Source organism: Podarcis erhardii (assembly GCF_964252035.2).
Source record: "Podarcis erhardii genome assembly, chromosome: 2".
NCBI classification, from domain to species: Eukaryota; Metazoa; Chordata; class Lepidosauria; order Squamata; family Lacertidae; genus Podarcis; species Podarcis erhardii.
The window spans coordinates 56,311,816-56,339,518 of record NC_138498.1 but is presented as its reverse complement, the minus strand read 5'-3'; the positions used below and the strand labels follow the sequence as shown (position 1 = coordinate 56,339,518).

At 42.5% G+C, this 27,703-nt stretch overlaps 1 protein-coding gene across 6 annotated transcripts in view; it reads right to left on the bottom strand.

The window, feature by feature from the left end:
• Positions 1-27,703, bottom strand: part of FGF1 (fibroblast growth factor 1) — a 49,853-nt gene that overhangs the window by 8,609 nt on the left and 13,541 nt on the right. For 3 of the 6 annotated variants that reach the window (XM_081852194.1, XM_081852195.1, XM_081852199.1), the window contains one exon: positions 2,412-2,613. In XM_081852194.1, coding sequence (XP_081708320.1) covers positions 2,412-2,580 — 169 coding nt within the window. In that variant the 5' untranslated portion in view covers positions 2,581-2,613. Of the gene's footprint in view, positions 1-2,411; positions 2,628-2,721; positions 3,040-27,703 lie in introns of those variants that run through there. The other 3 variants (XM_081852197.1, XM_081852196.1, XM_081852198.1) reach the window with 2 other exon arrangements.

Here is a 27,703-nt window from a genome sequence, read left to right as displayed (position 1 = left end):
CCAGTGCTTTTCTTCTAGGAAAAAAATGGTGCTGGCACTGTGTACCCTTGAGTACCCCCAGAAAAAAAGCACTGGCAAGACCCATTTTTTTCCTGCTTTGCAGTGTTATGGGTAGGAAACAAGTACTTTATGAAATAGTCATGTGACACCGTCCACGATGAAACTGGAAGCAATGCATTTGCTCCTAACATTGTAGTTTGGACATGCATGAAAGGCAAAAGTTTGGGAAACTGCTGCTCTTAACTGATCAAGGATAAAGTCTCTCTCAAAGCCCCGTTTAGTCAGTTTAGGACATTCTTCAGAACACACGGCGCAAGGAGCAAGCACTGAATCCCAGTAAGGGAATAAAGTGTTCTTGTCCTAAGGAGGAAACTATTGGCTCCCATGCATTCTTCGTCCTTCCCACTTCCTCTCTCCATCATGTTAAAGCACAGAATAAGCATTTCAGCAGATTCTGTTCCCTCAGGAATCCATTATGAAGTGCTGTGTAGGGGGAGAGGAAAATGGATCTTGTGTTGAGAACACATCCTATACAAAACAGCGATAAAACACATTCCTTATCCATAGGACCTTCAGTTACTGTAGGGTACTGCATACGGTCCCCAAACATGGAAAGTAAATTGATATGGTCAAGTAGGAAATATGGGCAGGTAGGATTTAAGTGTTTTATAATATTGTTGGCACCAGTGCCACGACTGCTGCTTTTCATCACTGTGCTTGACCCATCCTGAAGGTCATCAAATCATAGAATTGTAGAGTTGGAAGGGATCACAAGGAGTCATGTAATTGAACCTCTTGCAAAGCCAGTCAGCTGAAAACTGGGCAAGGGTGCTGGCTTCTATGCATAAAGTAAAAGGTAAAGGTAAAGGACCCCTGACAGTTACGTCCAGTCGTGAACGACTCTAAAGTACTCCTCCATAATTCTAAGAGTGTATATATTTAGTTTTGGGGGCTGGGGGAGAATGCGTTGGAGGCAGTCTGTACATGATCAGAGACACTTTTATTTATTCTTTCCCATATTCCATCACTCATGCTAATTAATGATTTTGAGCCTGATTTCCTCGGTGTTCTGGGATACAGGGCATCATTTTTTCCGAGGTTTAGAGCACCATGTTCCCTGTGCTTTGGAATTTATATGTAATAATATACACAGGGCCAATGAGGGCAATTATTCAATAGGTTTGATTAAAATGAGCAGGGATAAGGCTATACAATCAAGACCAACAGTACATGCAGGAGATTGCTGTGGTAATGCTGCTGGCTGAAGCAGGCTAAGGGCTGAGCTCGACTTTATAAGGGACATATCGCTGCCATAGATCTGCACCTTGCCTAGTAAAATTTCTTGTAAAAGGCATGTTCAGTGTAACAGTATCCCGTCAAATTTTCTCCACTTGCAGTGGGTTGGGAAATGCTGAACAAGGAGATCTCACTCCACATATTTCTCTGACTAGATACTGTCTGGGAGAATGGAGGGGAGAGATGTTGAATGGTTGTTACAGAGCAACATGCAGGACACTAGCTTCTGACTGAGTTCTATGGAAAGAGCCAGGGGATGCCCTACAGACTATGATGCACAATGCAGACATCCTCCTAACCAGCTTCTTGTTAAATCTCAGGCATTCAGGCTGTGGGATCAGTAAACACATGTAAGGGAAATGCAGCAGGATGAAGCCTCTGGATATGTGGCTGGACCCACAGCGGCCTCTATCTCCAAGTGTAAGATTCCCTGTCACCTGGAAGGATCATTCTGCGCATTGCAGGGACTCTGTTCAGACGTCCCGCACACATGTCCGTTGATCACACAAATCGAACCATTATCTCCTGGCTTGCAGTTCTTTTTTTTTTTCAGCTACCTGTGTCTGTGGTTTCGGCTATGATTTGTGTTTTAGGGGTGGTGGTTTATATTTAATGGTTTAACTTACACATGGGTACATATTTAATGTTGAATTATCACAGACACAAACATTAAAAACACACACATATAGATGGGAAGCCTTTGGCATGCTTTAAACATCAGTGCTTGCTACATTGTCATGTAGAGGAGAAAGAGATTTGGTGTTCGGCATGTCCTAGGCTACACTCAGCTCTCATTGGTCAAGCAGAAACCCCCCACAACAGTGCACTCTAGAATGTGCCACCAGGATCCTTTGCCAAACAGTCAAGTTCCATGGCAAATGATCAAAGGTTCCATAGTGGAGAGGTCCAGTGCTGGATATAGGGTGGTGTGAGTGGTTCCCCTGCACAGAGAACAAAGCCCAGGGGGTGCAAAACAGAGAAGATTCATAATTGAGAAGATACATTTGGGGGCCTCGCTCAGGGCACCATATTACCAAAGACCACCCTAATAGGCCACCACAATAAGGGTTTCTTTCAGTTTGAGACCCACTGATAAAAAGCAAGTAAAAGCTTACTGTGTTGGTCATTTCGATCCATTGTACCATCCACTTTGCCATCGGGAAGTATCCTCAAGAAATGGCCCCCGTTGCTGCAGTAAAGGAGTTTGGGCTTCTTGTAATTCCCCATCGGGAGATCAAACTTCTCTGTCAGAGCTGTGAATGTCGTGATTTCCCCTTCAGCCATTTCTTGAACCGTCTGGGTGTCTGGGTTTCAGTCCTGAAAGAGAATTTCTACAGGCTCATAGATAATAGCAATTGTTCCCCCACCCCATTTTCTCCCTCACCCTCTCAACATTCCTCCATTGCTTCCACCCACCTTTCTCACCTGCATGAAATGAGAGACCAAGGGTCACAGGTTGCCCACCACTGCCTTATGAGAAGATACCAGAAGCAGAGGGGATATGGGGAAATGTTTTCATTGCTGCTTCTGAGATACGCCTGCAAAACAAACAGTGGCGGGGGGGGGTGTGCTCTGCTGCCTGCTATTTTTGATGAGGTTTTTGAATAGCAGCACCTACTGCCAAAGCAATCACAAACCAAGGGGATGGTTAAAAGAAAGTGAGGGACGGGAATCCTTTTCATCTCTGAAGAATGATCTGGGTTAGACACAAAGCTGTTTCTAAACAGAAGTTCTACTTTCAAGGTATAGGAAATGAACAGCTTGAGGCAACCCAGAGGGTGTTCCTCAAGCCAAGCTCTGCTGAAAAACTTCTCTGATTTTTTTTGGGGGGGGGGCACATGGAAGAGCAGTAGCCAGCGCTGCAGCCAACACTGGGTTTGAGTCTCCTTCTCACCCAGTGGATGAGATACCCTCTTATACTGCTGGGCTGGAGGCAGCTATCCAGCTGAAAGCCCACAATTCAACTGAGTAGCAAAACTGTTTAGTTTCTTTTTATTTATTTTCTTTCTGTCCCGAACCGCCTGATCTTAGGGACCTCTGCTGAATGGAGAGACACAAAAATATAAAACAAAAAGTAGGACAGATATTGACAGATCCAGTTCCAGCTCTTGTATGACCCGTTTAAACTCTTGTGTCAAAGCAGACGGTCTACTGATTGCAGGTCATAGAAGATAACCTAGAAGGTGTCTCTCCAAGCACCTTGCAGCTTCTTTTCTAATATGCCATCGTCTAGTACAAATAAAATAGAAAACCAGCTCAGACCCATTTGTTTTATTTGTTAAAACAAGGAGGGCTTGACCATGATGCTTCCTTCCTGTATATACAGTGGTCTAAGGACCCAAGTGCTTCTCCAGATGGTTTTAGCAGAACAGCTCTATGAGACATTTGGAAATGATTTAGTTAATTCCACGTTGCTTCTCTCCTTTTAAGATTCGGCACTATTTTTAGAACCCATCCTTGCTTGCCAGCAGCCTTTGACTCCACAAGAGAAGTTGAATGAATACTATTTTCCACCCCCATTGTCCCGCTGTGCTAGACGTGAACGCTGTTCTCATACTTTTATGACCGTGTCGTTGGTATTCTGCACACAGCTCTCCTCATGGGCTCGCTATTATACTTTTGGCAGGGAGAGGTTGGGTTTTACGGGAATGAAAGTGTGTGTGCGCGCGTGCGCACGCAAGAGGGAGAGGAGGCAAACCAAAGACAACATAAGGGGCCTGATTTTTCTGGTTAGAGGCCTAACCCGCTTAATGATTAAAAAGCTTGGAGAGGGCCAGGAGGCTTCATCCAAGATGACATCTCCCTTCAGCACTTTGCAGCAAAGGGGGAATAGTCCAGACTAAGACACCCTGTAAGGAAAGGCTTTTGGCCTTGGCTTGGCCAGGGAAGTAATGAATGGCAGCACAAAAGCGTAGGCATCTCAGGCAATTTGGGCAGGAGTTTTGTCTACTGATTTTAGTCACTTGCACCCAGCTTCAGTTTTATTTATTTGTTTGAAAATAATTACATACTGTTACATCATTAAAAGAAAAAAGAAAAACCATCCAAGGGCTTTACAGCAATAATACATAAAACATGCCATAAAGCCATATAAAAAGTTTAAAAACAGACATCAATGAACCATTGTGGACTGTCTCATTTGTAGGTAGGCATTCAGCACAATGTTTACCTGGAAATAATTTGCACTGAGCTCAGTAGCCTTCAGTAGCTCAGTTCCACTGGAACTCTCCTTGGCTGGTTGGCATCCCTTTGTCTTGGGAGACAATGGAAGGGTGTGCCTTTGGGGAACTCTCTACATGCCCTGAAATGATGCGCTTGTTTTCTCTTTGCTTCAAACAATGAGTGTGATGCCTTTGCACAGGAGTCAATACTGTGTATTTAGAGGTAATCAGACTTGGGTACACCCCCATCAAGAGAAGCTGAGGTCTTCCAGCCAAAAAGATAGGAGAATTTCCCCATGGTGACTGATATGCATAATGAACTATTTAAATACAGGCCTAGTCCCCCGGAATCTCTGCCATATCTAGTGCAAATAGAAATCCTTATTTAGCATTAATTAATTCTTGACAGTTATCAAGGAGCAGTTTCAATCAAGCAACAACTTCTATCAACCCCAGGTAATTAGATTAAACCGAAATTTACATTTCCTGCAAAAGTCCTCCACCTTTTCCTGACTGACTAATCATTGCCTTCCATGGCAATGTCTTTCACGTGATAATCCTTCACATGATAAATGTCCTTCGCATGATAATCCTTTGTTTCTGAGCCCAGCCAGTCAGAAAGTCTCCTTCCTATAACTAGGCACCTGTCCCCAAAATGTTCATTCTCTTGGGTCTGACACTCTCCAGCCTGATCCACATAACTTATTTCAAAGTTTGCCTCTCCCCCCTGGATACAGATTAGAGTAGGACATCTTTTTTCTGAGCTGGTCCCTGTACCTTTGACTCCTGTTCTCATTTCCCTGCTTCTGATTCTCTCTCTCTCTCTCTCTCTCTCTCTCTCTCTCTCTCTCTCTCTTTCAGGTTATTCAGGACCTTTGCAGGAAAGCCCTAGTCAATTCCCACAAGGAGAGCTCTTTCTATTTTCAGACTTTATTGGAGGGTTCTGGCCCTGGCTGTGGCTAGCTGAATAAGCTTGAACCTCTAGGCAGAACTTGTCAGATTACAAAGAAGACCCCTTGCAGAAGGTATAGCTGAATTAATGTGCAAACTTAGGGCTTCTCCACACTGGGGAGAACCGCTCTTTAGTACTCAATCAGAGCAAACAGCATACTTTGGATCTGACCCCAAATTTAATTTCAGTCCTTTGTTACAGTAGTACCTCAGGTTAAGTACTTAATTCGTTCCGGAGGTCCGTTCTTAACCTGAAACTGTTCTTAACCTGAAGCACCACTTTAGCTAATGGGGCCTCCTCCTGCTGCTGCACCGCCGGAGCACGATTTCTGTTCTCATCCTAAAGCAAAGTTCTTAACCTGAGGTACTATTTCTGGGTTAGCAGAGTCTGTTACCTGAAGCGTATGTAACCTGAAGCGTATGTAACCCAAGGTACCACTGTACAGCATGTTGAGATGGTTACAAATAATCCACTTGTATAATAAATTATATTCGTGTAATTTAAATAATCAAATACTGTGGTACCTTAAGTTACATATGCTTCAGGTTGCATACGCTTCAGGTTACAGACTCCGCTAACCCAGAAATATTGCTTCAGGTTAACAGCTTTGCTTCAGGATGAGAACAGAAATCGTGCTCCTGCGGCGCAGCAGCAGCCGCAGGAGGCCCCATTAGCTAAAGTGGTGCTTCAGGTTAAAAACAGTTTCAGGTTAAGAACGGACCTCCAGAACGGATTAAGTTCTTAACCTGAGGTATCACTGTACTGTGGATTTAAATATGTGTTTTTCTTGTTTGTTAGTTAAATAAATAGTATTTTAAAAACCACTGAGACTTGTTTCCTCATATTTATCTACACTGAATTTCACTCTTCATCTGTTTTAAATCTTCTTTCGGGGGGGGGGATGAGGTATAAACCTGAGGGAACTTTTAAAGAAATATTTTTCTTGTTCTTCCTTAAAAACAATGCCACCCCCTCACTCTCCCCCACTTTCAGTTGTCTTGTAAAAACAATACTTTTGTGTCTATCCTGTGCATTACAGTAACATTTAAGTAATTGCTTATGTACAGACTCCTTGGTTTATGTGGCTGAGCGATTCCTCTTGCCAAGCAGAGAGCTGCCTCAGACATTCTGTCAGGTTATCAATATTTAATACAAAGGGATCATAAAATCTGATGGATTTCTTTGTACTCATCTCATTCTGCATCAAGAGAACACATCGGACAGAAATGAAAAGTACATTGTAAATCTAGTGGGCTGGAAGAACAAGCTAGGGGCGGGGAGAAAATTTTGTCTATATGCTTTAATAGCAAATTATTTCATATTTCATATTTGTCTATTCCTTTCCTCTCCTTCCACCTAACTTGCTTCTTCTAGATCAGTATTTCCCAACCTTTTTCGAACTGTGGCCCCCTTCTGACCTTGTTTCCTTCCTGTGGCCCTGCCCATAGGGGGGGCAGGGGGGCAGCTGCCCTCCATAAGTAAAAATCGATACAAATCAGAGGTTCTACCCCCTAACAAAAGCCTGCCCCCTAACAAAAATCCTGGCTACGTCCATGCTCCCCCACCCCCCCGCACCGTGCTACCTGTAGAAAGGTAGCTATTTACGGTAAGTGTTTTTTTTGTAAATAGAACATGTTTTATTTATATTTTGTATAATTTGTACAAAATATATGGTTGGCCACTAGAGAGTCCAAGTTAACTCTTCTCCCTTGCCTTGGGCCCAAACCAGATGTGAAGTGAATTAAACACTTTTAGAAAATGTAAGTAGCAGCTGCAACCAGTAGTGGCACTACTACTGGCTTAAAAGAAAAGCCCAACTAGTTTTTCAGAAACCCTTTAATTGGATAACATTTTGAGGAAACACTTGAAGTAACTGATATTATGGTTTGAAGTCTTGTTTATTCTGTTATATTTTACTCCAGGAAGACCCATTCATCCTAAATAGAACCCAATAAGGTTAACATGTATGTACAATTTTTTTAAGTGATCCCATTGGGATCCCAAGATGAAAAATTGCAGGAAGCTCTTAGAAATATAAAATAATCAATACATATTTTTTTGGAATTTTTAAAGCATTTTAGTTTTTTTTAATCACTTACTTTTTTTAAAAAAATATGTAAATTAACTTTAAGATTTAAAGTAAGTCTATCATGTGCCATATCATATTAGAGCCCATGAAGTTCTGAAGAGATTGGGGGGTTTTTAGTTCTGAAATATATTAATTCTGGTCTGAGCTTTTAAGGTTTTTGTGTAGTCTGTCAAGGGCAAAATTGTCAATTTTTTGAAATTTCAAACCTTCATAACTCAAAAACTGGATGAGATAAAAAATTAAAAGCTGAGATTTGGGACCTTCTATTACACTGAAGATGTAAACCATTATAAAATAGTAAGATAAAAATCCCTGGATCACCTGACATGGAATTACCCTATCGCAACATCCCTATCGCCCAGCTACACAACCAATGGCTTCCTTTGTAGTAAAATAGTTGACAGTAAGAACTTAAAACCACCTTCACCTTCCAGCTGAAAATCGAGCTTTTTATCTTTGTGCCTGTTTAGTTTATGTTGTGATGCTTAGCCCCTCTTGGAGTGGAGTTAGGGGCAACAAAAATGAACCTAAGTATAATTGAAAAATAAATGGGCTTTCTGCCTGTTTGGTGATGTCTTTGCAACAATTTGGCGAGCCAGTTCCATGTGTTATTTGAATTCAGCTTCACTGTATTTATCAACAACTGGTTCGCTTAGTTTTGGCATGTCCCTTGAATACAACTGAAAATTGGCTTGCAAGAGTGACACCTGGTGGATACGTTTGGTGTGGCTTCACTCTCTTCCCTTGAAAAAACCTCCTACTTACTTAAGTGCCGCCCTTCAGATATTGCAGGACTCAATATCAACCCCAAGAGCCAGTTTGGCCCATGTCCAGGGGTGATCGGAGGTGTAGTATAGCAATGTCTGGAGGGTCACAAGTTCCCTATCCCTGTGTTGAGGCCATGCCCTCCCTATTGAACAAAAGTGTCATAGGCCTTGGAGTTAAATTTTGATTTTGCCACATCTGGCTTTGAAGACCAAAAATAATAATAATAATAATAAAGTATGAGCAAGCTCATCATTGCACCACTTGGATTTAACAAAATATCAAAGTTATATTGGGGGGGGGGGAATTAAAAACTTCATTGCAGTGTCTTCTACTATTTATTATCATCTCAGATGCAATTTGAGGAAAAGTGCAACTTTTTCAAGGGCTGGAGCATCTCCCCTCAGAGGAAAAGTGACAATATTTGAGGCTTTTTCGTTTACAAAGAAAGACAAGAAAGAAGGGGCATGATAGCGGTGTTTGAAATTATGCGAGATACGGAGAAAGCTGGTAGAGGGATTACCCGCCCCCTCATAATATGAAAAGTCGACAAAGCTGAATTTTGAAAGATTCTGGACAGACATAAGAAAGTATTTCTTCACATAGCACGTGACCCTTTGAAATCTGTGGACATAAGCAACTCCAGTTCATTGATTTTAACAGCTCTGCTCTGACTGTGACTTGGATAACAATGGATATCATTTACGGTATATCTCACAGCTATCACAAATATCAAACCATCGCAAATGCAAAATCCCAGTACCAGAAGCATCCCCTTACCTATTTATAATTCCACATCTGTTCACAACAGCAAACTAAATTAAGTGCATCATAACACACTATATTGGGACGCAGGTGGCACTGTGGATTAAACCACAGAGCCTAGGACTTGCCGATCAGAAGGTTGGCGGTACGAATCCCTTCAACGGGGTGAGCTCCTGCTGCTCGGTCCCTGCTCCTGCCAACCTAGCAGTTCGAAAGCACTTCAAAGTGCAAGTAGATAAATAGGTACCACTCCGGCGGGAAGGTAAACAGCGTTTCTGTGCACTGCTCTGGTTCACCAGAAGCTGTTTAGTCATGCTGGCCACATGACGCAGAAGCTGTACCAGTAAAGCGAGATGAGCACTGCAACCCCAGAGTTGGCCACCACTGGACCTAATGGTCAGGGGTCCCTTTACCTTTACCTTTTTCACACACTATATTATATATATAAAATCTCCTCTTCATGAACTTAGAAGAGAAAGCCGTGTTTCAGCAACCTGTCGCACTTCTGCCCCAAAACACTATGAATTGCAAGTAAGGAAGAGAACTTTATTCAGGCTCATAACAGCATGGGCTCAGTACATGAGCAAGGCAAGAGATCAGGGGTACCAACTTGAATAAAATATTGTGGGGGCCCAGGTAAGCCCCACCCCTCATAATCAATCACATGACGCAATGCGCACACACCATTTGAATAGGAATGCCCATCAACTTTGTGGCCACCTCAAATATCTTATTGTGGGGGACCAAGCCCCCATGGCCCCTAGGAGTTGGCTCCTCTGCAAGAGATGCAGGATTGAGTGCAAGCATCAGAGATGTCCCAACGGTCCCGCTCCCAAGCTTTTAAAGATGGGCTGCGATGAGATTCTCTCAACATCCAAGATCGCTACGTATTCAAATGTGCACTCTGCCTGGGTAGGTGTGTCTGATCCCACCTACAGAGGTGACACCTGGCTCCTGGTGATGAGCCTGGGTCCTGCCCCTTTGACCCCTCCTCTGCCTGCTCAGCCCCTCCCACTAGTGAGTTGAAGTCCCATCCCCTCACTCCCCAATGGGCAAGGCTGACCAAAGACATTTCGGCGCCTGAGGCAAACCACAAAATGACATCCCTCCTCAGTCAGGAAGGAAGGGATGAGGAAAGAGCTACATCAGGAAGAAGTGTGGGGAGGGGGATAAAGATCTACATCAGGATGGCTTTAAAAGAGGATGAGACAAATTCATGGAGAATAAGGCTATCAGTGGCTACTAGTGGTTCCCTCACTGCGAAAAGTGAAGCTACAGGGAATCAGGCAGAGGTCCTTCTTGGTAGTGGCGCCTGCCCTGTGGAATGCCCTCCCATCAGATGTCAAGGAAATAAACAACTATCCAACTTTTAGAAGACATCTGAAGGCAGCCCTGTTTAGGGAAGTTTTTAATGTTTGATGTTTTATTCTGTTTTTAATGTTCTGTTGAAAGCAGCCCAGAGTGGCTTGGGAAACCCAGCCAGATGGGCAGGGTAGAAATAATAAATTTTTATTATTATTACATTATTATTTTTATTACTAGTCACAATGCCTATGGTCTACCTCCACTGTCAGAGTCATCAAGCGTCTGAATATCATTTGCTGGGAATCACAGGTAGGCCGAGGGCTGCTGCCCCATGTCCAGCTTTCAGGCTTCCCACAGCATAGCTGTCAACTTTCAGATTTGAAAATAAGAGATCAGCAGCCTCAAAAATAAGGGATCAGCAGCCTCACCTGTCCCAGGGACAGTCTACGGGATATCTAACAATCTGGGATAGCAGCAGGAAGCAGCGGGAAACGGCGCTGGAATAAGGGAATTTACCGCAAAAAAAGGGAAGGTTGACAGCTATGTCCCACAGGCACAGGGTGTTGGATGAGATGGGCTTGTGGCCTGATCCAGCCGGGTTCTCCTTATGTTCTGAATTACTTTTGCATTCATATTCAAATAAGAAAATTGTTCATTGCAGAGAAACAGTTCTGACATCTATACAGAGGAGAAATGTTTTGCATTAAAAACATACTTCTTGTTTTCTCTGCCTAAGGCAAGCTGCTTTTCTAGCATTGCCAACATAGAATCATAGACTTGCAGAGCTGGAAGGGACTACGAGGTTTATCTAGCACAGCCCCCTACAATGCAGGAATCTTTTGCCCAAGGTGAGGCTCGAACCCTGACCCTGAGATTAAGAGTCTCATGCCATAATATTTTATTCATAGAAGAGGATATGAAATATTTCTTTTTTGCAATTAAAAATGTGTGATCTAACTACAATTACTGTTCTCTGATTAATACCCAAATGGCTAGAAAGACTCTCATGATTAGAGGCAAAAATGCAAACCAATCCGTATTCAAACTATGTTTGAATTATACTCAAAAGGAAATCACAATACTTATGGTACCTTTTGCCAAATACAGAGCAATTCTAAAACATCTGCATTAATGTTGCTTGCTCTTTATTGCAGTGCCAATACTCATCAAGTTAAAAAGTTACTTATATTTCAAGCATGTAAAGGCTTCTCTCCCACCCCCCACCCCCCGGACCAATCTTAAACCTTATATCAAGTGATGCAAATTGAATTGCCCCCCAAGCCACATTTTCATAGCAGTGACTGCATATTAACTCCTGGATCTTTTATTCAGGTTTATTAAGCATTTAACTTTTCAATAAAGTTTTGAAAATTAAAAATCTTTCCTTTTTTAGGTGAAATTGTTGCACTAAGGCAACAGAGTGCTTTGTTGTTGTTTAGTCGTTTAGTCGTGTCCGACTCTTCGTGACCCCATGGACCAGAGCACGCCAGGCACTCCTGTCTTCCACTGTCACCCGCAGTTTGGTCAAACTCATGCTGGTAGCTTCGAGAACACTGTCCAACCATCTCGTCCTCTGTCACAGAGTGCTTTAATCCACTTTAATTGTGCAAATGTAATTTTCCAATATGCATCTGAAGTCCTCACACAGAATACTGACAATCTGAAGGTAACTTCCTTGGCACTGCTCCTGACAGCTTCCTAAAGACCCCTCTGCTTGCTTTAAGATTTTGGCTGTAATATGTTGGCATTAACTGTCTGTGATAAACTAAGAAGGCCCTTAAGTTCTGCAGTGTCCTTGCTCACTTCCTTTATGTATAAAATCAAAATAGATTACTGGATTATTTATGGCATAAAGGGATGCAAAGAAGTGATGCGAGGTGAATAGTGCTTAGGTCTGAATAATCTAAGACATAAAAATAAAAAAATGACCAATGTATTTCCAGTGAAGGGATTTTTATAATAACCATCTTAAGAAACACTCCTTAAAAAAAGTATCTAAGTTTAAAACAATCACAGAAGCTTTAAGATTACAAAGGAATTGTTGCCTAAAATGTATTCTCTATTATTGGAACCAGCATAGCATACTGGAAATAAATAAAAGGGAGGAAAGGAAAAGTGTTTCCACCCTTGAAGCCTATCATTGTATCAGTCTTAAAGAAAACATTATAAAATTTTATATCGTTAGGATTTTATCCCATGGAAGATAAACAAGATTGCAAAAATGAGAGAGAGACATTTTACTGCTATGGTAGACAGGAGTTTCAGAATATCTGCTGCTCCTGTCCTAAAATCCATCTATATTAGAAAATAAGAGTGCATGCACATTATTTACACTTCTATACAACTTGAACAGATCACGTAGAGCCTCAAAGCATCACCATCCCAACAGACCTTGCTTCCCCATTAGGGTTCCAGGGAAGCCCCAAGTCACAGCTTTGGGACCAGGTCAGAGCAGAGATGCCTTTGTCCTCCAGCTTCCAACATCAGCCAAACTTCACTCTCACACACAGCTCCTTTCTTGGCCTATTGTTCACCATCTTAGGATGAGGTGGCATCTAGCCAGGTGAGGCAGTAAAAGGCCCACCCATTTGTCTCTATGGAAATCTCTTTGGGCATGTAAATGGAGGTACTTAATTGAACAGCTGAGGCCATTACCTTAACAGAAAGGCTAGTCTGACTGGTTCAGCAAGCTTTCTCTCAGGGACTCTAGCCTCACATATACAGGATCAATGGTTTGGAAGGGATCCATACGTATCATCCAGACTGATCCCCGTGCCCCGTGTGTGTGTGTGTGTGTGTGTGTGTGTGTGTGTGTGAGAGAGAGAGAGAGAGAGAGAGACACACACACACACACAGTGGTATCTCAGGTTACATACACTTCAGGTTACATACGCTTCAGGTTACACACTCCGCTAAACCAGAAATATTACCTCAGGTTAAGAACTTTGCTTCAGGATGAGAACAGAAATCATGCTCTGGCAGCGCGGCAGTAGCAGGAGGCCCCATTAGCTAAAGTGGTGCTTCAGGTTAAGAACAGTTTCAGATTAAGAACGGACCTCCAGAACGAATTTAGTACTTAACCTGAGGTACCACTGTGTGTGTGTGTGTGTGTGTGTGTGTGTGTGTGTGTGTGTGTATATATATATATATATATTGCCCTGCCTATTTAGAACAGGAATAGATGGATTTGTGTCCCTCCAGATATTGTTTAACTAAGACTCCCATAATCCCTGGCCATTAGCCATGCTGACTAGGGCTGATGGAAGTCGAAATCCACAGGTTAGCCATCCCTGATTTAGAGCTAAGTACTTTGAAACAGTTTGCACATCTGTATGCTTCAGGAATAATTCATATATCCCTAGCTTATTCCTTCCTTTGTTCCTAATGTTACCTTAAGAGAGTGCAGTCAAGAGAGCAGTTAATTCCATGTGCTTCTCTTCCTCTCTGCTATAAAAAGATGCAAATCTGTACAGGTAATTCATGCTGTATTAATGATCATTGAGAACTAGCTTCTGTTTTAGGAGTTAACTAAAATGTTCTTAGCCTTTGTTAGGTGAAAACATGCTATGAGTATTTCACCCACTATGAACTCCTTCTGTGGAATCAAACCAAAGAATCTATTCCACAAATCATGAAAAAATATTTGCTCACCTGGTGACAATGGTCTCCCAGAAAGAAATTGTCTGCTGGAGTTTAGCATTTTACAGGTAAGGCTCTCACAATCAACCTGCTGAACTAGCAACCGTCATATGAATCCATTGATTCATTTGTTGATCAAGAGAAAACATCAGACCCATATGCACCTTTTGCTTCAGAGTTCTGTCTGTATGCATCAGTGGGGCGTAACCTTAAGGCTGCCTGACCATTTCCTTCTACGTGGACAACAAAAAGAAATCCTGAGGCAGGCCGACTGGTCTCTGTGGTGTTCGTGTTTGTTGAGTAACTTAATCATGATACAGTAACTGGGAACATTTAGTAGTTCTAGTGGAGAGAAGTTTACATTATCTGTAGACTCCAGAAGAAAAATAAATTATGGCTTATTAAGCAGAGGCAAAAGAATGTTGGCTTCATTTCACTGTTTTCTGAGTAATCTTGTGTCCACATCAAACAATATAATCTTTGCTTGAGTCTCTTTGGTTTAAAATGGAAAGTGTCATTAGTCATTGTGGTCAACAGAAGGCATCAAGCATGCAGGCAGAGGCCATACACAACAACAAAAGTAATCACCCCATTCTTCTAACACCCACACCCACAAATACACACAAATACACACACTACAGCTTCTGCACCTGAGAACATGAAGAAGGTGTCACTTGGATTGTTATTGATCAGTTTTGATCGTTCCAAAGAAAATTCAGAAATGTTGACACTCAAAGGAGCCAGCTTAAGCCAGCTCAAAGAGATAGTGCTTAGAAGGCTGGACTTAAATTGAGGAGAAAGAAAAGTGGGTGACTGTAACCTTAGGCTCATCACTATCCCTTAGACTTGCAGGGTTGTTGTGAGGAGACACACAATATATGCCATGCTGAGTTCTTTGGAGAAAGGGTGGGGAAGAAACCAAATAATTGGTTTCAACCATCCCACAATCTCAACCAACCACTACTGAAACAACACCCAAGTATGCATGGCTGTATTATTTGCTCACATTCATCCCTTGTTCTCCATGCCACTTCTGTGCCTCTCCAGTCTTTGCAATGTGGTACCCTTGTATTGTATCTCCCCTGTAAAGTGTCCAGGGTATCTTCAACCACAGTCGCAAAATGATCCCACTCAACCCCAATCAATGTAAAAATAATTAACATATCTTGCTTATCCTATGAATTCACCTGAGGGGATTGCGGCTGCTGAGGTGTGGTAATATCAGTTTACAGAATGCAGCCTCAAGTTGCCTCACATCACTGAATAGAGTTTGGCTAGGACTTCAGCTGTTTGTGTTGAGATTCACTGATCTTCCCAGCCAATGTGGTGCAGTGGTTAAGAGCGGTAGACTTGTAATCTGGTGAACCGGGTTTGCGTCTCCGCTCCTCCACATGCAGCTGCTGGGTGACCTTGGGCTAGTCACACTTCTCTGAAGTCTCTCAGCCCCACTCACCTCACAGAGTGTTTGTTGTGGGGGAGGAAGGGAAAGGAGAATGTTAGCTGCTTTGAGACTCCTTAGGGTAGTGATAAAGCAGGATATCAAATCCAAACTCCTTCTCCTCCTCTTCTTCTTCTCCTCTTTACTACTTTGGTAGCAGAATAATGCATAATAACCTTCTCTTGCTAGTTTTTGTTTTTTTAATGATACAGCAAATGCCACACGGAAGGTGTGTTAAAGTGATTTGGATACGTTTTGAGATCCAGGTTTAACCATTGAGAAAGGTTGATATTTTTTAATAAAAACCATTGTAGAAAAACAAAATACTTTATTCCTTATTGACAACCTTGTGAGGTTAAATGGGGCCAGATATTCACCCCACCTTCCCCTTCTCCACCTCCTCATTCTTTTTTCTGTATGACACAGGCCTAAATGTCAGACCACAAAAACAATACTGCTGAGGTTTGTTTGGTGTCTTGCTGCAGGTGTGGCTTCCTTAGCAGAAAGATCCTGTCCCGAACCACCTCCTACAGAGGTAGTTAGCCATTTCCTCCTCTGTATTTCAGAAAAACAGAGCAATCTCCCCTGGACTAAGGCGAGGCCTTTAATACGTTTATTTCACCATGCCATTTATAGACACCATTCTATCCCTTTTCCTCTGTCTCTTTATTTGTGTCTTTGGGGTCCGAAAATATAAATGGCCAGTTGTTTGTGGTCAGCAGGCCGGCCACTCACAGCTAGGCCCTATCCGCTGACCCCAGGAGTTGACGTAATATGGGACATGCTCCGTCTTGTGGATTTTGCTGTCATGCGTGCACATATAGGCTCCATCCAAGGAGAAGGCGTTATGTTTCGTTTATTTATGGCATTTCTTTATCCTAAAGTCCACTATGTCAGTTTATGGCATTAATGCCACAAAAACCAATCGATTCCAAAAAAGAAGAACAAAGAGAAAAACAGAAACAGACCAGCACAAAAAGGAGCATAAAGCCACCATAAAAACAACCTGAGAGATGACGCTATTTGTGTAATAGTCCAGATTTAGGCAGCTGAAAACAATCGGTTTCCCTTGAGCACTACCATGAGAGGCCAAGTCAAACTAATGCAGCATCCAGCCCTGGAGTCCATTTCTGACACAGATTTAGAAAAAGAGGGGGTCCTGGTACTGCAAACCCTTGAATACCCCCAGAAAAAATGTGCTGGTTTTCACTGTAACCAGCAGGTGCACCTAATGGCTAAGGCCAGGCTTAGAGGCAGGGCCAACCCAAGACATTTTGCTGTTTGAGGCAAAGGACAAGACTGTATACACACACCCCCAATTCTACATACAGAAGGCAATTGGACACATAGTTGAATCTCACTTATATCCTCCACAGCACCTGAGAGCCACTCTGCTTGAAACCATTCTGCTGGTGGTTTTGCTCCCCCCCCTCTAGACGCCTAAGCGACCCTCTTGGTCTTCCCTGATCCTCTTGACAAAAACAAAACAAAGCACAAAAAATTCTCACCAAAAAGCAAAGGAGCAAATGAAGGGTTTTCAGTGCTATAACACCGGACAAAATTATAAGCTTGAGTCGCCAGTACTTTTAGCCCAGGCCTTTCTGCAAAAAATAAAATAAAAATAAAAAAGTAGTCTAGGTGCTTTTGTAATTGAAACCTGTGAATAGATGCACTTTTTCAGTTGTGAAAGAAACTTTACTGGGAATAGAAATCTGGTCCCATGACTACATACAGTGCTATATTCCCTCATACTCAAGCTATCCTGCACAAACACACAGAGGGGTGTCATAATGATAAAAACGAAAACAGAAATAGTTAGTAAGGAAAATATTAAGTACTCTTCCTGTGCCCTTTTTCTGTTTAGAATCTTCCCTCAAAGTATTTTTCCCCCTTTTAAAAGGGGATCTATTTATGTTTGCATGGAATATGCAGCAAGCCCATAAGTTTCTACTTACTAGTGGAAAGAAAGATACATGTTAAGCTACATGTGTGAAGCTATGTGAACTTAAAACCACAGACCGCCACGTCTTCTTTTACGGTGGCCAATATGATCACATTCAATTGCCCTTCTGTCTCTCTCCAGTGCAATATGCCCTCTTCCTAAAGAAATCCTAGTTCTCCCGAAGCTTGCATTGTACAATTGTAGAAATGTCTCCATGAGCCTTTAGATTATTTGAGGGGAATCTGGAACATTTGAGAGCTTGTAAAACTGGATCCTGGGAGACTCATCAGGGATATTTCAGAACATAGCTGTCAACTTTTCCCTTTTCTTGAGAGGAATCCTGTTCGGAATAAGGAAATTTCCCTTAAAAAAAGGGAAACATTGACAGCTATGTTTCAGAGTTGACTATCATTTTAACTAAGAAACCCAGTATGTTCTTCCTTCAGTATACTATAGCAACGGAAATGTCTGTATGTGCCAAACTCAAGCTATTTCATATATATATAAAGTAGACTCAAAATATTACACTGCTCCAGTGTGCCATGCCTACTTATCTTAATGCCAGCAAAAAGTCACAGTCAAGAGGGTTTTGTCAAGAAGCCAGATATACCAAATGATGTGGCAAACTCCTGGTGACTAAAATTGCCTATATGTATTTCTGAAAGCTGGGTCTCCCCATCCCTATCTGACTTGATTCATACCCCTGCCCTTCCCACAGCATTTAAGGGACAAGTCACACTTCAAATGTAAAAGGGACCCATTTTTAACTGGTAAGATATATATGCACAGTGAGCACCACGAACATTTAAATGGCTGGATTTCACATGGAAATTAAACTTGATTGCTGCTCCTGTGTGTTTTGCAGCGAAACCTGCCCATCTATTTAAAATGTATGTGTTTCATGATTTTCCGCCACTTCAGTTTGTGTTTGTATGTGGTTTGATATGTTAATTTGAGTACATTTTGCACCTGATGTTAGTAAACATGGAAAACTGGCCCTAAGAGTTTCTTCCCTTATGATCAGTGCTTAAAACAACAATACATGGCACTTCTAGATGACCTGCTTATTGAGCATTCATCCTGATTATGGCATTTGAAATTCACATTTTGCACCTGGCTATTGGCCACTTGAGTGAGGTCAGGTGATACAACAGCTTTGTCTGATCCGTGATTGCTCATTCACACATGCAGGTCATCACTCAATATTGCATTCTTCAAGCAATAGACATGCATATCTGAATGAGTTCTTTATTTCACTTCATATACACAGCATGGCATTCCCACCATATGCATAGCCAGCTTGACATCACATTGTTTGTGGATCAGAAAAGGTTGGATAGGCACTGAGCTAAACAGACACAACAAACAGCTTTAGTGAAATAATGTTTCTATGCACATAGGCCAGCTGAGAAGTGGCAGAAGACAGAATGCTGAGACTGTATCATTCCAAAAAGAAGCATGGGCTTCGGTTGATTGACAGAAAATGAACAGCTCTCCAGCAGAGGGTGCTCGAGGTGAAGCTGAAGGAAAGGTTTGTTGGTATAACAATTCCAAATACCCAGCTGCTCTGATAAGAATCCACCCAGCTTTTCACCGTGTTTAGGCACCATGGGAAGAAAGGATGAGGAACGGCTATAGCATTCACTTGATATTGCTGGAATTTACTGACTTTGGCACAGTCTGCCTGGTATGAGGAGTTACTGTGTTAAATAGTATCAGCTCTTAAATCAGAGTTTTCTTCATATCTTTCTTGGTAAACCCTTCAGTTCTTTGGATTCTTATTTTGTTTCAATTTGTTACTGAATGCATAAGCCACCTTTCCTCCAATAAAGCTCAAGACATCATACATATATGGTTCCTGTGCCTGCATTTTGTCCTTATAACAACCCTGTGAGGTAAGCTTGGCTGAAAGAGTTACTGCTCCAAAGTCACCTTTATGGCTTGCCTGACATTTTCAGACAGCAGATAGATACTGGGAGGGACGGGGAACGAGACAGAGCAAACAGAGCTATGTGTGCCACGTGGTCCACCTTGTCCTCTCTAAGGTAGCTCTCAGGTACTGTGGAAGGCACAAGTAAGAGTCAAGTATCTGTCTGGTTGGCATTTGTATGTCCAGTTGGTGGACTCAAACTTCTTGTCCTTTACCTCAGGTTGCAAAATGTATGGGGGTGGGGAGCGCTGCCTCTAAACCTAGTCATGACAGTGCACCTGCCAGTTGCAGAAGAAACTCCAAAGGCTTGGCTTCAGAGCACCCATTCTATTTCCACCCAGGATAAGTAAGCACTGTGATTCACTTTCTCTCTGCCTCCTGTATTTTCCTGCCCACCTCTAGCTCGCTTGAGGCAAGAACATGACTACTTTGCGTGTAACCACTTACCCTTCATGAATCTTTCACTTTCCCAGTAGTAAAAGTCAGACCTTAAGACTCTGGCTCACAGTCAGTGCTGGATTCCACCCCACCCCAACCCCCTCACAAAAGTAAGCAAGGCTACCAAAGCCCATGCATCTACTTTTGTGGCCAGTTGTCTCATGTAAAGAGTCCAAGAGCAGTATGGCCAATTTCCCAACACTAGCTTTTTCACCAGAACACATAAAAGATATGTGTTCATGAACAAGTGCGTAGAAACAACTAGCAGATTTGGAAACAGGAGGCTTTTTGGGTGAGGGGCTCTTAATCGTCCCCTCCCCCCACTTCCTGAATGGGACCCCCTCCTCCATCTTCTTGCCACCATTGAGTGGCGTAGCATGGGGACCACAGAGCAGGTTGCCCCAGGTGCAAAATTTCAGCACCCAGTACTGCCTTAATACAGCTTCTGTTGCTGGGTTCCATTGAAAACAGCTTCTCCATGTGAACCAGAAAGTGACCTCTCCAGACAACAGAAGGACTCTTCTTTTCTTATCTTTGCGGCTGCAATCTCCTGGGTGACCTGGACGCTGTTAGGCAATTGAATGTACATGTGTACTCTCTCTGTTTCTCTCCCACCCACCCCTCTGTTTAACTCCGGGTGCTGGCAACCCATGCTAGGCCACCATTGCAATTTGCCTGTGCCCATTCACTTGCCTTTCTCTGAGCTTCACAGGCAACACCTCCCAAAGGGAGAGGACAGGGCAGAATGAGGTGAGTGATGCTTCTTTTTGTTCCTCTCTCTGTTCCCTTGGAGGGAGCAGATGGACAAGGTGACAGCAGCAAGTAGGGAGGACCATGGGGACAGGAGACACCCAGGATTGGCAGTGGGCCCCTACTGAGGCATGGGACTCAGCAGGTGCCTAATGATGCCAACTCAGCAGAAGTGAGTCTCCAAATTCAGTCTTTCATCACAATTAAACTGGCCTGAACAATGTGGTGGGGTAGGTGGAAATAAGCAAATCAAATGCCTGCTTGGGAACTCCAAGTTCTGTGCTTGGAATAAATCATGTAAATAAAAAAATAGGCACAAATGTTTGACCTGCATTATCTATTCCAGTTATAAACATTTGGGAAAGCTGGCAAGGTTAAGAACGCATGGGGTTGTTTTTTTATTTACTTATGTTTATTACAGAAAGTGCTGGCTAGTCCTAAGGGCCAGGGAGGGTTAGAAGGAATTATTTTGATAAGGCTCACCTAGATTTTTAAGATTCCAGAAACAGATTCTATGCTGAACGCATAGATGATGAATAACACTGACCACAAGGTTATCAAAATAAAAATGTCCTTTTAAACCCATAACCTACAATAGTCCTAGATGAGTATGCAGATGGAGGCATCCAGAGAACTGGTTTAATAATGTAAATCAGCAATTTCTCTGAGATGAGAAAACAGTTGGCACAATGCGGTCAACAGCGTGTCAGAGAAGGGCTGCCCCCAAGCTATTTATATATTGAAAGGCTTATGTTGCTTCCCGGTAAGCTGCTGTTCCCAAGCAACTTCTCCAAGGCTGCCAGGGGAGGTTCAGATCTTCAGACCTAATTATCAGGCGCAGGACATACCAATCAAGGAAACTAATGAAGTCTCAAATGTCGCTCCTTCTGACATTCAGAAGGAGACGCTTTATGTCGTGCAATTGGAACTGTCTATCTCCTGGCCACCAGTTGACGAACCCTTTCCTATATGTTCCTATATCTAAAGGAAGAAGGTTCCAAGTAAACACAAACTGCCCTAAGATAATCATTTCTATGTAGGGATAGTTATTATGGTAGCTTACTACCAAGGAGATATGCATTTAAGGAGCATTTAGCATAGCCTGTGGTTCTCTCTCTATGTGGGAACTTCTCACAACTACTTGCAGAACAGTAGATCAGTGGCAGAGAACACTTTGCACATGCAGAAGGCCCCAGGATCAATCCCTGGCCCTTCTGGTAGGACGGGGAAAGACCACAGCCTGAAACCAGAAGGAGCTTCTGTCAGTCAGTGTAGGCAATACTGAGCTCAATCAAGCAATGATCTAACTTGATGCAAAACAGCTTCCTTTGGTTCCTAAGAGCTTAATCCTTTAAATGTTTGTTCTTAAGTCTAACAGAGCTTAAGTATACACAGGCATGCAGCTTTTGTCTTCAAGGATGGCGATTGTACAACCCATTGTACACACTTACCTAGGAGTAAGCATCTCACCATCCCTGAATATTGACCATGCTGGCTGCAGCTGATTAGGGTCCATACAGACAGCACCACCCTGGCACCCCTGCTATAACATATTCCCCTGTTCATGTGAACAGACCTGAACAGACCACTTGTGCGAATAATTAAATGTCCAGTAAGCCCAAAGTATTAATGCTTGCAACAGCTGTCAGAGACAGGCTTGCCTCTTGGCACTTCTCACTCTTGGTTCTCACATACCTTCACACCGGAGTGTGCCCTCTGAGTCTATGACACTATGCTAATATCTTTAAGGAGTAACATGAGAATCAGCCTACAGAAAGCCATTTGTTCCAGTGATGGTGCAGAGGTCAAAAATGGTAACTAAACAAATCTATGCTACAAGCCAGAACTCTCAATGAACTAACACCCATCTGCCCTATAATGTGTGATGAAATCTTTATTGCCACAAAGAGTCAGACCTCGGGGTGTATATCTCATCTATTTATGTCTCTTTAAGGAGTGGTTACATCTGGTATAAATGGACACTCTCTGAAAACCCTTTCCAGCACCCCTAAGATATCACAACGTATAGCAGGCCAGAGAAACAACAGACCCAGGAGATGTTTTTCCCCTCTTGATATGCTTGCTTCCCACCCAGTGGAAAGTATACTGTCATCACAGCTGCTACAATATGTATGTTCTCTGTGAATTTCTTCCAGATAAAAATTACATTTTCTAAGTAATGATTTGTTTGATATTGTGATTTTGTAGGCTCCACAGTAGCCTCCGCCATCCTGGTGCCCTCCAGATGTTTGGGGCTGCAACAGGGGCAGAAGGCAGTTGTAGTCCAAAACAACTGAAGTTTCACCAGATAGGACAATCTTTCTAAAGGGGCCTTCATGTATAGAGACATATGGTGGAAGCCGCTGATCCTCACCACTCCCCTGTCTCCTTAGCACGTTCAATATATGAGTACACACATCTTCATGACATATCTCTGATGTACAGGGGTACCTCGGGATACATACACTTCAGGTTACAGACTCCACTAACCCAGAAATAGTACCTTGGGTTAAGAACTTTGCTTCAGGATGAGAACAGAAATCGTGCTCTGGTGGCACGGCAGCAGTGGGAGGCCCCATTAGCTAAAGTGGTGCTTCAGGTTAAGAACAGTTTCAGGTTAAGAACGGACCTCCGGAACGAATTAAGTCCTTAACCCGAGGTACCACTGTAGTTCATATTAGGGTGTTGGGCTATAACAGAAATGGCATCGCACAGCATGATTGTAGCCAGCACTTCTCTCCCTGCAAGCGTGCATTCAATGAATCTGAGTGAGGGTAGGAAAATGGTGGGTCCAATGATGTCACATTATGTGTTTCTTTTATTAAACATTACAGGTGCTTTTTCTGTGTGGTGGCTTCCCATTTGCGGAATGCTCTCCCCAGGGAGTCTCACCTGGTGCCTTCGTTGCATATATTCAGGCACCAGGCAAAAACATTCCTCTTCTCCCAGGTCTTCGGCTAATTAAAAAAATCTATGGTCTTTTAAACTGTGGTAGGGTATTGTTTTGTTTGTTATTACATTATGTATTTTTGTGTTTTTATACCATAAACCACTGTGTAATCCTTAGATGAAGGGCAGTTATTTTCCCGGGTACCGAGCGTAGATGTGAAATTGCATTTATTGGGGAACACCAGCTAAAAAGCCTGTCAACACCCTCTAAAACCTTTAAAAAACCCTTTAAAAAAGCCAGCAGCACTTACCAGACTGGCGTGAATGGTGGTGATGGTGGCTTTCAGTCCAGCTCTCCGCATTCCTCAAAGGCTGGCGCAAAGGCTCCCAGGATTGCTAGCTGATTTCCCACTCTTTTCACACCATTTTAGCCCTTTCCACACCTTTTTGCAGTTTAAATTGATTTATTTAATTATGTCCCACCTCCCATTTGTTATAGTATGTTACCCTAATGAATGTGGGTGGAAAGCCCTTTTGGCTCTGTGTGCCGGATCATTATCAGTAGTCTTGTGGGCCAACTTCACCCGAAGTCCCAGTGACATCAGATGACTGGGCAAACTGACTTTAGGGCATCCAATCATGCATTGGTAGCTGCCCCTCTACCTGCCCCACACCTGATGTCACCTGGTGTTGTTTGTTTATTTGTAAATTTATGTGCTATGTCAAAAATGTGCCATGCATGTGCATTTGACTGCTTCTCCCTTTAAGATGCATGTGAGAAAAAAGCTGATTCTTTCCCAGGACTGACTCACATATAGGGAAATGAACAAGGAAGCCATAAAAAATAAATTTGCACAGTGAGTATGAGAAACCAAGGAAAAGAGGACTGCACCTTTTTGGGAGGGGCCCAAACTCAATTATACACCCTACATTTTTTGCATGATTCAATCTCATTCCCTTCCATTCCCAGTTAACATAATTTCCCATAGCAGAGATGGGGTAGGACTTTTGCCCTGGAATGCTGCTACTGTCGCTGCTGCAGTCAGAGTAGATTGAGCCGGACTGTGTGAACCAGCATTTTGGCTCAGCAGCATGTGTGTGCTGTAGCCTGTTGTGTTTATTCTATTTCTTAGTTGCCCAATAACAACTATTCTCTGGGTGGCATATAAAAATAATGCAAATTCCAGAGAAAGAAAATTCTGCACAACAGCAGTTAAAAAACATGGTAAAAGGAAATACAATTATTTTTAAATCAGGGAGTCTAAAAATCATAGCAATCTCTAAAATATACAAAAAAAAACAAAAAAACTTATGAACTCCACAGAATTATAATGACCACAACATAATACAACATAAGACAAGTACAGAGTTTAAAAGGCCTGAGCAGATCAAAGATCTTTGGTGCATAATAATAATAATAATAATAATAATAATAATAAAGTAGGTGCCAGACAAGCCTCTCTGGATAGAGCATTCAACAACCAAGGGCCAGTACAAAGAAGGTCCTTTCTCATTTGACCACCCGCTGTATCACAGCTTGCTGGGAAGCTCAGAGAAGGGCCTCTGATGATGCTCTTAGGACTTAGGTAAGTAGTATATGAAGAGGTAAGTAGTATATGAAAAGTACAAAAACAGGCCTTATGAAGCAATGCTAAAGAAGAGTCTATATTTGGTTGAAATGCATGCCTATTATTCCAACGCTAATGACAGCCATCTTCAGATATCTGAAGGGCTGCCACATGGAAGATGGAACCAGCTTTTTTATTTCTGCTCCAGAGAGTAGGACCTGAGCCAATGGATTCAAATTACAAGAAAGGAGATTCCAACTAAACATTAGGAAGTTTGATCTAGAGTGTTCTTCTTATTACATAGGTGCAATTCACAAAACTCCTACCTTTGGAATTCATTTCAAGAGGACCTATGCAGGACCAGTTGTCAGTAGATTTCATTATTTGTTGTCACTGGTTTAACTAACAATTACCTAGTACAATCTCTGGAAGGTGAGGAAGAAGAGATGCCCCATGGTCTTTCCTGCAGTTAGGTGCACAGCTTGTTCACATTTCGAATCTGGGCCTGAAGTAGTGATGACCTTCTCGGAAGTTTCCTGTTTCTATACTGTATTATCATTGCAATATTGTACACCCAAATTACTTCAGACCCAGGGTGTTTTTGGCTGGTTGGTTATCACTTGGATCTGGAGGTATTGCAGTAGACTAGAAAGTCAAGGTGTCGGTGTTTTACCTCAAGTGGTTGAAAATCCAGTGGAAAAGACATATTTGTAGAATTTTCCTAACCATGCAGAACACATTTTTTCTTCGTGCCCTTGCCTAAACTTGAACCAGTGAAATACCAAACTCATTCAGCTTATTGGACTTCTGAAAAGCGCCTAAAAGAGAGACTCAAACAATCTGCTGCTCCAGAGAGTGAGACCCTTAAGTGATGTAAATAGATGTGGCGCCATTTTTCACTGCTGGATAGAGAATGTAAATAAATGTAGGGCAGACTCTCAAACAAGATACCTGCTATTTCTAGCCAGACTATAAACAGGGTAAGAACAACTTCTTTGCTGTTTTGCCCTTCCTCTTCTATTTGCAAAAGAGAACCCACAACTTAGTCAGGAGAAGCACCATGAAAATGAACAAAACGACCAGTATTTGGATTCTGCTTGTACTATGTGTGTCCGGATGATTGCATAAAAGAGAGAGAAAAGTGCACCTTTCATCATGCTTAGCAATAGCTAAGGCCGGGAACAACCCCCTACTTATTGGTCCCTTGATAACTGCAAGCCAGTTGATGCCTTCTACGTGTGAATGGGCCATGGCAGGTATTTCTCCTCACACCTTAAGCCCAATGCTTTTAAGCGAAGTCAGTTTGGACTTCCAGATGCTGGTCAAAAGGCGTACAACAGACAAGTGGTGTACAGGCACTTTATCAACCAGCATAAGGAGAGCTTCAGCTTGTGTCAAAATCTGAACCGTAGGGCGACAGCACACATTTATATTTCTTACAAGAATATCATTTTATGTAGGAACATCACTTTTTTATACTGTTGGAAAACTACGTTTGCACTGCCTCAAGTGATGAGTATATGACATCCTAAGAAAGTTATTTCCTTGTAGGAAACTATTCTGAATGAAGCATCTCTTCTGGTGAGTAGAGTGAGCTTGCACCAACATGTCCATTTGAGGAGGCGTGCAATTGGGTTGCTTACATCCTAAAAGAAAAATGCTCTGCTTTGAGATTTGCATCAAGGTTACTGTTCATTAAGGCACTGTATATGTGTGTGTGTGTATAAACTGTATAGAAGAAATTAATTTTAAAGCCATCTACACACTCTGTAGTGCAAGGTGGGGAACCTGCGGCCTTCCACATGTTGGACTACAAGTCCCATCAGCCCTCAGGGATGATGGGCAATGTAGTCAAACCTCTGGAGAGCAACACAGTGGCTATCTCTGCCACATGGGAAGGAAGTTCTATACTTATGCTACTGCTATTGAGGGCCTGGGCAGATTTAATTCTCTGAAAAACATTTTAACAATTATTACGGGATCGGGAACATACTATGCCTGTGTACACATGGAGCCATTTTTTCCACAGTGCACTTTGTACATAGCAGTTTGCAATTGTACACTCCTTCTCATGATGATGTCATTTAAAGTTGCAACTGCTATCCCTGTTGTCTGTATACACAGGTGGGCAAAATTTCAGACTAGTACACAGTCGTCTTTTCTGTTCCCTTCCCCTCAACTAGTGTTTCCACAGGTCTTTTTAAAAACTGTAGTCTTTCAAAAGAGGGGCTTGAAATGAGTGTGTGGATATACTGGTGTACAGAGGATATACAGTGGTACCTCGGGTTACATACGCTTCAGGTTACATACGCTTCAGGTTACAGACTCCACTAACCCAGAAATATTATCTCGGGTTAAGAACTTTGCTTCAGGATGAGAACAGAAATTGTGTGGTGGCGGTGCAGCGGCAGCAGGAGGCCCCATTAGCTAAAGTGGTGCTTCAGGTTAAAAACATTTTCAGGTTAAGAACAGCCCTCCAGAACGAATTAAGTACTTAACCCGAGGTACCACTGTAAATCAGTACACAGAGGCAGCTCAGTCACCTCCTATTTTGCCTATTTTATTCATAAACCATTTAAACATGGCGAGGCAGAACACCACAGCCCTGCAATGTCAGAAGGTCTGCCCAATGGGAAGTGACCTGAAAAAGTGCCCTCTGTGTACACATTAAACTTTTCAGAAGAATGCATTTTTAGATTGACAGATAGTGTGGGATGGGGGTGACATCATGTTTAGAGCACCACAAAAAGGCACCTGCCTTCAGCACTGAATGCAC